This window comes from Colias philodice, chromosome 13, assembly GCF_061535455.1.
Source record: "Colias philodice isolate Cphi_HAF_F1 chromosome 13, ilColPhil1 Martin Lab GWU primary, whole genome shotgun sequence".
Taxonomy (NCBI): domain Eukaryota; kingdom Metazoa; phylum Arthropoda; class Insecta; order Lepidoptera; family Pieridae; genus Colias; species Colias philodice.
Genome location: NC_143098.1, coordinates 5,673,510 through 5,686,935, shown reverse-complemented (window position 1 = coordinate 5,686,935; position 13,426 = coordinate 5,673,510). Strand labels below are relative to the sequence as shown.

The 13,426-nt window shown below is 32.9% G+C and overlaps 1 protein-coding gene across 2 annotated transcripts in view; it reads right to left on the bottom strand.

Moving 5' to 3' along the window:
- LOC149483372 (uncharacterized) overlaps positions 1-13,426 on the bottom strand; it is a 118,160-nt gene that overhangs the window by 70,233 nt on the left and 34,501 nt on the right. For both annotated transcript variants that reach the window (XM_089702383.1, XM_089702384.1), the window contains exons 5-7: positions 1,630-1,807; positions 210-466; positions 4-41 (exon numbers count right to left, since the gene is read on the bottom strand). In XM_089702383.1, coding sequence (XP_089558509.1) covers positions 4-41; positions 210-466; positions 1,630-1,807 — 473 coding nt within the window. The remainder of the gene's footprint in view (positions 1-3; positions 42-209; positions 467-1,629; positions 1,808-13,426) is intronic.

Sequence of the window (13,426 nt, the reverse complement as noted above, 5' to 3'; positions counted from 1 at the left end):
TACATATGAACTAAACGGTGAACCTTTAGCTTTCGATGGGTCTAAAAATGAAGAAGACATTGATTTAAAATTAAAGATACTCCACATTTATCCGATAAACTCAATTTAACAAAACCAACTGTTAACATGTTAATGAAGCGTCATAGTTATAAATCAGCGTAATACAGCAATGTATTTATAAAGCTAAATAGTTAATACAAGCTACCAACCATAAGCTGTAACATTTCCAGCGGGTCCTATACAACCTCGTTCATCAATTAGACTCACTCGCGCCAAGAGCTTTACATCGAGTACTAGCGTCCTTTTCGGCTTAACAGCTCGATCGATGTTCTTCTCATTAATAGGAAGAATAAGCCATCGCACCCCTTCAGGCACGGCAACGAAGCCTTTTGCTTCTTCGCGCCTGGTTATGGTGTTTGCGAACCAGGGAGCTGGGTGCGCGTCGGACACCATTTGTTTACCTAAACTGAAAATGTTTATTGGTTACGCAAGAAATATGGCAAACTTTAAAATCTATAGAAATGTTATTTGTCAATTTCGAAGTTTTTAATGACAGGTTGGAAGGGAACAAAGAATTTTTAAAGAGGAGCAAATCAAATTGCATTTTCCTAAGGTTCAAAATCATACAGAACCGTATTCCAGTTCACATGATTTTGGAATGGAAAAACAGTTATGACAAGATAGTTAATATTGATATTGATGGTTTAGATTTGTTAGAGTTTGAATTCACAATGACCATAGCAATGCAGCCAATCTTATGCAATGCTTATCAGCATGACAACTGACAAGCGGGAACTGACACGCTATCATTAAATCAGCTTTATGCATTACGAGGGTCTTTGAACCTTCGAATTCTTGAAGATTACAACATGATTGATAAGTCCTATAATTATGTGGAAAGTGTATAGAACAATGCTTCAGATTACCATATAGGCATGTGATGTACTTTTAAGGTTCGTGGTAACATTCCTATTATTTGAGGTATTTCAAGTCCAGTTAATGACAAAGCAAAATAATATCTTATAATATGAAAAGAACGATAATCTATAAAAACCAACCTTCTAAAGTTTTCTTCATTAAACTGCAAATTCGTGTATCATGGTAACAAAACAAAATTGCACATTTACGATACCAGGAAGGTGCAGAAAAAGTTCTGTTGCACGTAATTTCGCAGTTAGAAGTGCGTAAGCATTTTCAATAATAAATCAGTCCGAGCTATTAAAACAGCAATAAATGCCATTCTTTATGACTTGCCTAATTGTAAGTGACATTTTTTAAGGTGTGTTAAGGTGTTTTAAGGTATGTTTCCAAACAGTTATGTTACATTTTATCATTTTAATAATTGCAGATGTTATCTAAATTAATCAATATTTCTTTAAAATAAATTAGGAACATTGATTTGTACTTTTTTCTTAATTTTACAAAAGCTCCTACAGATTATGAACTATTTAAAAATTTGCCTTTGTCATTGTTTGGATCGCATATATTTAACATAAAAGATTTACACTGAAACTATGATTATGAAGAATAACATAAGCAACGTTGAAATTAACAGGACTCCTATGTATTTTCCAGGAATCGCTGCCAAGTGACAAAAAAAAACCAATTTGGCAAGGTATAATAACTAACCTTATAATATAGGCCTGTTTCCTCAGCCTGGGCGGGAGTCTGAGCGGTTCATTAGGAGCTGGTAAAGTCCAAGACACGTTGACCATCAGCTCTCCCATGAATGAGAACATATCAGCAGACACTTGTGGCACGGGCAGTCGAGGTGCGTGTGCGCAGGAGCATACTCCCAATACACATTCTGGTGACAAAATGACACCCATAATAAATGTTTGCGAAATTTTTAAGAATATAGTCGTAAGGGAGGAATTGCTCCCTGCTCCTGTGATTTGGGTTTGATCTCTGAGAAGGTTTTTTTGTGGGTTAGAATCCTAAATGCCCTGCTTTTCCTTAAAAAGACAAAGTAATTGTCGAAGATTTCCGCCCCGTTAACAAAAAAAGCAGGATGTGCACCCTTGTCATTCATTGTATAATCGTACCTAAATAACAAACAATCTCATTCAAATTTTTCTACTCTCCCTAGAGTTTTGAAGAATCTGTATAGAGACACTTCACAGTAGTGAGTGTTTCTAGGAGGACTTGAGGGCTTACAAGGAGGTGCTATAAAGAAGAAAAATAAAATTCTAACGGGCTCGTCTCACTGTTTTATTTATACTCTATATATTTTATAAATATACTTCTACTAAAGCTGTTTTAAACACTCTAAATTTTTATAATACTTTTTACTATTGACGAAACATTTATAGACTAGAGTAGATAATTTTTGAAACAAAAAAAAATCGCAATCGGATGAAACCCATTAGAAAAGGAGGGGAATATGATAAAAATGTAAGGAAAAATAAATTACGGTCAATCCGAGTTCGGGAAGTGGGAGGGGGGAGCTTTTAAGAGAAAAAAATGGTCTCCGACAAAACTACAAGTCCTACGGAAAAAAGTTCAATGGCAAAGTTGTACCTAGGTAATAAAAGGATCTACAACTTTTGTATTAACAATTTTTTCACATAACCTCAAAATTTAGGGGAAAAATTCAAAAAACCAAGTTTTTGGTTTTTTATTTTTATCTTCTTCAAAATTTATTGTTTTTCTACGAAATTTGGTGAAAACTTACTTTATTATGTCCCAAATACACTGTAATTTATTTGATGGAAAATATTTATTTTTTCGCCTTATTTTGAATTAATACCAAAAAAACAACCTAATTTTCAATCGAAAAGTCACCCGTCAAAATATCAGCTTTTTTAAAAACTTGGGGTGCCTTTTATTAAGTATAAAGCCTAATAAATAACAACAATGATTTGTGATACCTGAAATGTGTCTATAATTTAAAACTACCTTTTATTTGAAATTACTAAGTGCTTTCGAGATTTTCACAAATTTAACAATGCAAGGAAAACAGCAACTATCAAAACAAACATTAATCCAGCTATAACACAGCCGTAATGGTGTTTTTACGTCCCGTAAAACCGCATTGAATACTTTGAATAAATTATAGTCAGTTTCACCGACACTAGAAGCTTTTATTATCTATTTTTGTGTTATTTCTGAGCACGGGATAGTTGGAGCTATGTTTTTTGTAACAATAATGATTTATTTGGCAGATCTCATTATAGATTTATGTAGTTCAGTGAAATGGACGTAATATAATGATGGCTTGACCTTAATCAGGGAGCTATAGATTCTTGGGTTATTTATGATTTTGTTGTACTGGTATTCTATACAAAATAATTAATATACTATTGTTATCTCACTATTATTATCATTCTATGAACATTTATCAATAAATTACTATTAATAAATTGTTCTCTTTATCAGTTTAATCGGAATTCACTATTAGTTCGTGTATCAAATAATATAAGTAATAGGTACATGTTCTAGCACAGATATTATCTTTTAAGTTTTCGGTAGATTAGTTGAAATTGTTGTTGTTTCAATAGATTCTGCAAAAATGTTATGTGTCACATAAAATCATATATGTACTCGATTCGTGGAAATAAGCTTTTCTGAAACCAGACCAATAGAAAAGAAGAAAATGACCAATAGTAAACAATTTTTCTATCTTTAGGTACCAATGGATGCTCATATTGACGAATGAAAGTTATTTATATGAAACTAGTGGTCAGCCCCGGCTTCGCCCGTGGTACATATTTCGCAATAAAAGGTAGCCTATGTCCTTTCTCGGATATCAAAATATCTCCATACCAAATTTCACGCAAATTAGTTCAGTACTTTAGGCGTGATTGAGTAACAGACAGACAGACAGAGTTACTTTTGCATTCATAATATTAGTATGGATAATGTAAATAATATGGATTGTTAATTTTTGTTAGTTAAAGTTTTAAAAATTGAAGTAATGAAGTTTTCATCTATTGCCTTAAGCTGATTTCAAGATTTAAAACATGAGCTTTGGTGTTCTGACAATGAAACTAATATAATACCTATGGTCTTTATTATGTAAATAAGGGTATAAACAGTATAAAGTTGTTATTTACATTAATTTTGATATCATAATTGCCGGAAAACGTAAACAGTTATCTTATGTATTCAAATATAAAACCCTCAATTCAGAATATTTTAAAGAAAATTATACAGCTTTCTTTTTCCCTCAAAATTATATTTATTTAGATTTTATTCTTTACAATATTCAGCTTTCATATTTTCAATATAATTTTCGAAAGATCTGTCCAGATTTTATTAAGTACGTTTATAATATTTTATTGAAATAACATTAAATTGATTTAATATAATGATTGCCACTAGAAGAAAAATGCCTTTTTCCTACCTGTACCTTTTTTCATTAGAGCTCTGAATATAATATCAAGAGCACTTAATAATATTGCTTTTTATATACCTAGACATTATTTGTTTAGGTCTAATTATGTGTATGAGGATTGAGGATTTGGAAATTCGTATTTCTTTTTGAAATATTTGAATATATTTATCATGTAAGTAATAAGTATATATGATCTTGAATAAATCGGTTTAATAGTAAATGATGTGAATAAATAAAGTTGAGTCTATTTAACGTAAATTTTCAATCATTGAATTGGTTGAAAAAGTATGAAAAACCGTTATTTGTTATTTTTAACTGACAGATAAACATAACTTATCAAGAAAGAGGTAGAACATGGGTAGAACAGATAGGTGAGTTCGTTCCTACCAAAGGTTACCTTTGCTATACCTACTTAGATCTAATGTCATAATTAGCAATTAGCTACTATTTTGTATTCTGTGTCAAAATGTAAAGTTATTTTTTTACACAGTTTTTTTACCAAAGTAGGCAGATTCAATATACAAGTCGACACGTGTCACTAAAACAAACGACCATGAGACGACATCTAAAAAAATTTAGCTGTCACTTGTATCTAAGAATATTTCCGACTACCGGATATTACTTTTCCATTTCAAATAGAACATATAATTTATTATTTATTATGAGTTTATGTTATCTTCACGATCTTATTTATTTAGGTAGGTATATATATATTGTATGTTAAAGAAAGTAAAATTAATTTCGTTTTATACCGTAACGCAGTTTTTCATTATTATATATCTAATTGACTGGACTGGAAGAACTTTTCCTTTTAGTGCACTATTTATCAAATATTTATGTATAAGAAAATAATCAAATAAGATTCAAAACTATTCATTCTTCATTCATTGTTTCCATTCCTCAGAAGTCAGAATTAGAAATATAAAGAAGACAATTATCGAATGGTTATCATTTACTCTCTTCTTTGAATAACATATACTCAATTGTGATTCCATTCTTATTTCTATATTTTAAAATACGAGAAAAACATTAATGGTTGATAAAACAAGCAATGCTATATTTACAAAGTCAAAGGTCTCTAGTATATAATATAGTTGGAAAATAATATTATTGTCTCTTTCAAAGGTTAATTTAATTGGGAGCCAGAAAACAAACCTAATTGGCTTAAGTATTTTTTATCCTTGGCTTATTCTTGGTTTTTCTCTATACTTATTTTCAGATCAGTCGTCGAAAAATAATAGATAATGGTCGAAACCCTCTTATTTATTAAACCCTCTTATTTACTTTGTACAACAGTTGAATATCTCAATTATTATCTTGCGTATTAATCCATTAATTGATATTATCACCTATAAGTAGGTATAATGATTGATTATCCTCTGTAACAATAAAAAACCATACCTACCTAATAATGAGCATCGAAGAGTTATTTTTGTCAATATACTGTGAAAAACAGAAATCAAACTATAGTTTCGAAGACATCATCAAAGTTTAAACATTATAATTTTAAAGCAAATATTTATAATGCATATTTTTCACTATAACATCACGATAAACTTTATGAGCGGAGAATCAGTTTAAAAATGTGACAAATGACCTGTAGTTAGTAGGTACTGTTACTTTTAAACTTAGTTTAATTAAACTAAATATTATTTAATATTAAAATAATGATGAATGACTATTATTGATCAGCAATAATAGTCATACAAAGATATGTAAAGAGTGTGTAGTTTAGGTGATGAATTAATTTTTCTAACATTTACGGCCCTTTTTAAACCTTCGTAATTTTTATATTATTAAAGTTGTCGTGATGAAAATTCTTGACAAGAAAGTTCAATAGTAACACAATACGTCTACCGTTTTAGAAACATGATTCCATGATATTTTCTCGATAGAAAAAAAAAATACAAAGTTCTCATTGTTATTTTTTTTTAATCTCTGGCATCTTCAAAATAACAAACGTAAAGTTACGACTTTTTGGATATTAACTATAAAATATACAACCTATACGTCTACCGATTTAGATTCTTTTAAATTTCAAGAATTACATTTCTTAGTAGGTGGTAGATAAGTATGTTGTATAAAGAATTTGATGTTGATATTTATTTCATTTATACTTACTACACCTGTGCGGGAAATTGCTTAGTACTAAAACAGGTTTATATTCATATTTACATAGTAATGTGAGTTTTCATTTCGAAAAATTTTGTGTAAGTATATTAAATTGAGTTCCTGGGTGATCTGGAAACACAATTGGGCCCGGAAGATGGCGCTGCAGTCACTCCTCCTAATCACATGAACCGATTTGGATGAATATTTGTGTGCACATTTCATTGTTGTGGGATGATTGGTTGATTCGTTTTCACATTAGCTAATATTATGTATTTTTTGTAAACTTAATTTAATGTTTATAATACATTATTATTGGTATAAATAAGCCAGTGTTCGTCTCACATTGCTGTACCTGCCTACCTACCCTACCAGGGCCTAACTTTGTTCTGGCTATTTTATTTTGATTATTTGTAATGAATAATTACTTACAATTATAATAGAGTGCGAAAAATAAATACATGCGTCAATATATTTTGTGTTTTTTTTTAAACAATTTTTTTATTTAAAAAAATATCATTCCGACCGCGGCTTTGCCCGCGTGGAATTAGGTTATATCGTGAATCCTGTTTTATCCCACAGAAGTGTTCAGTTCGGATAAAAAGTATCCTATGTGTAAATCCAGGCAATTAGCTATATTTTATCAAAATTGGTAATGTAGTCTTGACGTGATTAAGTAACAACTAACAAAAAAATATACAAATTAACATCCAAAGTTTCGCATCAGTTTTACTGTATTAGTGATATCTTCCACTCTTGACTTTGACTGAGAAGAATTAGGGTTTATAACTTCTTTCAGAAATAGTACCTTTCATTTCTGGGCATGATGTAATATCTACGTCAGCATCAAATTCTATCTAAATCAATTCAGTAGTCCGCGTTATTGAGTACCATTTCATTTTTTCAGAGTAACAATATTTTTTGTTATTTTAAAGATTATTGAAGTGAAACTTCTTTATCGGGGGTGGACAAAAATTTTGTGAGACATTTTTGCCGTTACGCCGCGCGCGTGACATTTTTGCGTTACGCCGTACTCGTGACTATATACATGTTATATTAAAGTGATCAGCAAAATCAAAGGGTTTGTTTTAATTCTAATTCCAGTGAATTTCTAAAAAAAGTAAATAAGTAATTATATCTATTTTTCTAATACTTAGGTGTAATAATGGTATTTATTTTTCTAAGTTATTTATGATTAACCTCACTTTTTGATTGTATTTTTCAATACACTAACACGTGGGTGGAATTATGGTATCAATTTTTTCTAATACTTGAATGTTGATTGTGGTATTTATTTTTCTAAAATTGTATTTAAAGTTAACCTCAGTTTTTGATTGAATTTTTTAAAACACCAACACGTGGGCGTGATCATGTTATTTATTTTTCAAGTTATTTAAGCTTAACCTCTGTCTTAATATGTATATATTATGTACTATGTGCGTCATTAATTTCTGACTGTTTCGAGATTTGGTGCAAAATAAAACAGTGTGTAAATAAAATTAAACAATTGAGTAAAAGTATAATTTCATAGATAACACGTTGAGAAGTTCCCTGTATAAATATATAATATACATATCTTGTATAAATACATATAATATGCCTATAGGTCTTTACTCAATTGTTTTATTTTATTGATTTTTTACAAATTTTATTTACACACTATTTTATTTTGCACCAAATTTCGAAACAGTCAGAAATTAATGACGCACATATTATATATCATACGTTTTAATATAGAATATTTTTTATTTTACAACCTTTACAACTTGATCGTTAGGAATTTATTACCTCTATTGTTCGAACAAAAATAAGTTACCGACTTTAAGAACGTGCCGACAATGTAAGTACACTATTGTTTCAGAAAACATTTTAGGAGTATACGATAATAAATCTTAGATGACTCACGTAAACACGTGTTTGCTTGATTGGTGTCAGGTGTTCAATTATAATTTTATGAATTCAAAATTTATAAGAATAATTAATAAACCTCAAACTCTCTGTCCAATCAAAATCCGCCTAAGTCGAAATCCTTTATAAGCTGAAAACGGCAGTGGCCGGCGTAAATATTCAAATAGGTAGCGAGGAGCGAAGCGACGAGCATCTTAGGTTAACTTTTGAACTACCGCACGAGCCGAGCGAGCGAAGCGAGCGAGTTGCAGCAGCGGCCGGTGTAAATATTTAAATAGGTAGCGAGGAGCGAAGCGACGAGCATCTTAGGTTAACTTTTGAACTACCGCACGAGCCAAGCGAGCGAAGCGAGCGAGTCGCGGCAGTGGCCGGCGTAAATATTCAAATAGGTAGCGAGGAGCGAAGCGACGAGCATCTTAGGTTAACTTTTGAAGTACCGCACGAGCCGAGCGAGCGAAGCGAGCGAGTTGCAGCAGCAGCCGGTGTAAATATGTAAATAGGTAGCGAGGAGCGAAGCGACGAGCATCTTAGGTTAACTTTTGAACTACCGCACGAGCCGAGCGAGCGAAGCGAGCGAGTTGCATCAGCGGCCGGTGTAAATATTTAAGTAGGTAGCGACGAGCGTGTGACTAACGTATTTCTTTAATATTGTATATAGTAAATTATTTTTTGAAAAATAAGGACATAAAGAAGTTTCACTTCTTACGTGTGTACTCTAGTACACGCACACATTTTTTTATAACCTGTATTATTTTGTAATAAAGTAAACATTACGAAATAATAATATTTATTAATAATGTCTAAGTAGTTGTTAAAAAGAAGATTATTTATTTATAAGCAAGAAAATAAAACCAATAAATCAACAATTAAATAAATGTATAACAATATTATAACTGTATGACGACTCCATACATGTTTGTCCCGAGTCGGCCAGCGGCAGCGCGGCGAGTTTGCAAGAATGACTTCGCGCACACCCGCGTTCGCGATAGCGAGCTATTAGGCGCGGGTCAAACACAAGCGGTGCGGGCGCGGGCGTGCCATAAGCGCGCCTCTTCAATCTGTTTTGCACCACATCCTTCTTATACATTTTGTATGAAAGAATTTTGGACAGGCGTCGAGGCGGCACGCCACGGTTGCGCCGCGGGCGTACCGCAGGCGTACCGCAGGCGCGCTTCCCCCATCGCATCCAAATAGAGGTCAATTCACGGTCATACAAATCAAAAACAAATCGGGTGGTAGGAGACGGTAGCCTGTCAGTCAAAAATGTGTTCTCTCTGTGTGGAATTATATAGAGCTGCTATTACATACCCTTCTTCGTTTTGTTTTTAAAGGTGAATTGAATTAATCGATGAAATGATTTACACAGGTGATGGCAGTAGGGAAAGTGAAAATGAAGAAGAGCATAATGAAAGTTCCCATGTATTTACAATGTCAGAAATAAAGATAATCCTGATTTTGATTGTGTTTTTTATTTATTTGTAATTGTAATAATATTGTGGAATGATCAGTACTGTAAATACTTTTGAACTGAGATTTTAATGATAAGATTTATATGGTTTAAATGTAAACCTGTGTTTGAAAACCATATTTTATCTATACTAATATTATAAAGAGGAAAGGTTTGTATGTATGTATGTATGTATGGTTTTCACGCATAAACTAGGTACTGGACCGATTTTGATGAAATTTGGCACAGATAATCTTTAGACCCTGAGAAAGAACATAGGCTACCTTTTATTGCGAAATATGTACCACGGGCGAAGCCGGGGCGGACCGCTAGTACAATATAAATTTTGTGTTATTTTAACCTTCTTTTCTTCCATCATTACACCAGTACTACTTTAAAATTACTTTTAAAGTACTATAAAATTTTCCAAGTAAATTCCAACATTTCCAACAAAGATATATTTGCAATCGTGGGGTTATCCTCGCTATTTACTTACAAGGAATTATCAAAACAAAATCGTTACTTTCAAATTAATGTTAAACTCTTTTAGCACAAAAAACATAATTTTACTAAATTATGCATGAAGAAAATGCATTTAACCACTCTATATAAATATCATTTTCGGACGCCAACAGCGCGCCCGATGCGCGCCGGCAGCGCGCCCGAGGCGCGCCGGCAGCGCGCCCGAGGCGCGCCGGCAGCGAGCCCGAGGCGCGCCGGCAGCGCGCCCGAGGCGCGCCGCGCCGCTTGTATATGTCCCGCGCCTTAGGCGCGGGTCAAACACAAGCGGTGCGGGCGCGGGCGTGCCATAAGCGCGCCTCTTCAATCTGTTTTGCACCACATCCTTCTTATACATTTTGTATGAAAGAATTTTGGACAGGCGTCGAGGCGGCACGCCACCGTTGCGCCGCGGGCGTACCGCAGGCGTACCGCAGGCGCGCTTCCCCAAATAGAGGTCAATTCACGGTCATACACAATCAAAAACAAATCGGGTGGTAGTAGACCGGGAGATACTGACACAAAATTTCGAGTCATTTGTCTGTTACAATTGTTACAAAAAAAAAATTTGCAGATTTTCGGCGGTATGGCGACCATTTGGAATCGTCCGAAAAGTATGGCATGGCGATTTTCGTAAATGGCTGCACGACGATGGTTACCTGTGCAAAAGTTAGCCTGGTACAAATGGTTGAATTGTTTTTTTTAAATCAACACATTCGCGTCTATGTATGGCGGGCTGTAAGTCACACCGGAAAAGTATGGCATGACACTACCGCCTACTTCTTTTTTATGGGCTATCGGTAAATTCTAAAATTTTTGTGTTACAAATCGTTTGACTTCGCTATTTTTCCGACGAGTTCGACTAACGCCCACGCGACTAAGCCGCCGGTACCAGCGTTCACACCATCGTTTTTCTTTTTGTCATTGCGTACTAAGACCCCTGTAGAACCGCCATCCTGTTACAAATGACTCGAAATTTTGTGTCAGTATCTCCCGGTCTATAGGAGACGGTAGCCTGTCAGTCAAAAATGTGTTCTCTCTGTGTGGAATTATATAGAGCTGCTATTAAATACCCTTCTTCGTTTTGTTTTTAAAGGTGAATTGAATTAATCGATGAAATGATTTACACAGGTGATGGCAGTAGGGAAAGTGAAAATGAAGAAGAGCATAATGAAAGTTCCCATGTATTTACAATGTCAGAAATAAAGATAATCCTGATTTTGATTGTGTTTTTTATTTATTTGTAATTGTAATAATATTGTGGAATGATCAGTACTGTAAATACTTTTGAACTGAGATTTTAATGATAAGATTTATATGGTTTAAATGTAAACCTGTGTTTGAAAACCATATTTTATCTATACTAATATTATAAAGAGGAAAGGTTTGTATGTATGTATGTATGTATGTATGTATGGTTTTCACGCATAAACTAGGTACTGGACCGATTTTGATGAAATTTGACACAGATAATCTTTAGACCCTGAGAAAGAACATAGGCTACCTTTTATTGCGAAATATGTACCACGGGCGAAGCCGGGGCGGACCGCTAGTACAATATAAATTTTGTGTTATTTTAACCTTCTTTTCTTCCATCATTACACCAGTACTACTTTAAAATTATGTACTTTAAAAGTACTATAAAATTTTCCAAGTAAATTCCAACATTTCCAACAAAGATATATTTGCAATCGTGGGGTTATCCTCGCTATTTACTTACAAGGAATTATCAAAACAAAATCGTTACTTTCAAATTAACGTTACTTTCAAATCTCTTTTAGCACAAAAAACATAATTTTACTAAATTATGCACGAAGAAAATGCATTTAACCACTCTATATAAATATCATTTTCGGACGCCAACAGCGCGCCCGCGGTGCGCCCGATGCGCGCCGCGCCGCTTGTATATGTCCCGCGCCTTAGACTCCGCCCGCCAAGCAGTGGATTTTTTTTTGTGTATCGTCTTAAATATCTTATCAATTCCGCAAGCTCTGGCCTCTGACTGCAGTTAGTAATGAATATAAATAAAACTCATTGCAATATATAATTTTAAAATTAGCCTTTTATCCTTTGAAACATTAATAAAAACGCGGTATATGTAATTTTAGAAGATTTATTACTATCACTTTTCGGATTTAAAATTTTACAGCATGCACGAACTCTTTGAAGAAAACTCAATTTTCATGTGTAAAAAATTACACACGGCAGCTCCGGTATGAATCCGAATTACCTAACAACCTAAAGTATAAATAAACGTGTAAATCCAAATTTTCGACGTTATAGCCAATAAATTTCCGTTCAAGTTTAAACATTAGTTAAAATACATTCGCGATAAGTGCACTTCTATATATAAGTCGAGCATTCATAAATCAGCACCTCCTAAATGCGTATTTATACAAAAAACTCTTCGCGAAATGCGATGCGATTTGTTGAGATTATCAAATTATTTTGAGGCTGCAGTTTTGCAGTGTACATCATGTAAATTTTAAAACGGAATTATGACGCTTAAAGGTATGTGTCGCTTAGTATAAGTTAATTTATCCTACAGTTAAACAGAAATTGTTTTGTTTATAAATTATTGTATACGAAAATTACTATAAACCTCAGTGGTTTTTTTATTTACAACTGTACACTAATAATATGTCTGTAAACGTTTTTGTTTTTGACAATAAATACAAAACAACATTTTGTCTTTAATAAGGAACTATTATTTAAACTTTCTAATTTAATGACAAATAAACAGAACTCACTATTTTATATCGTGAAGCAGTTAAAATCTATAAATTCCGTCATAAAACACTTGGAAAGTGCTTTCTTTCCGAATGCTAGTTTGAACATTATACTTAGTACTTAATGTTGAAAAATCTATTTCCATATTTTCCACGCATAATTATTATATTCATAATGTATATTGTTTTCGTTATAAAATCGTTTATCTACACATTCCGTCATTTGATGTTTAATAATTTTATTGCAAATTGAGTTGAGAATTATTAAATATTTATTACGTAGTAATTTTACGGACTTTTTGATCAGTGTAAACGCGATGTTGTTATAAAAGTTTCACGAACAGTTAAAACAAGTTATAAATAGCAAGAAAACTATTAACTGCAGATGTAATGTTTATG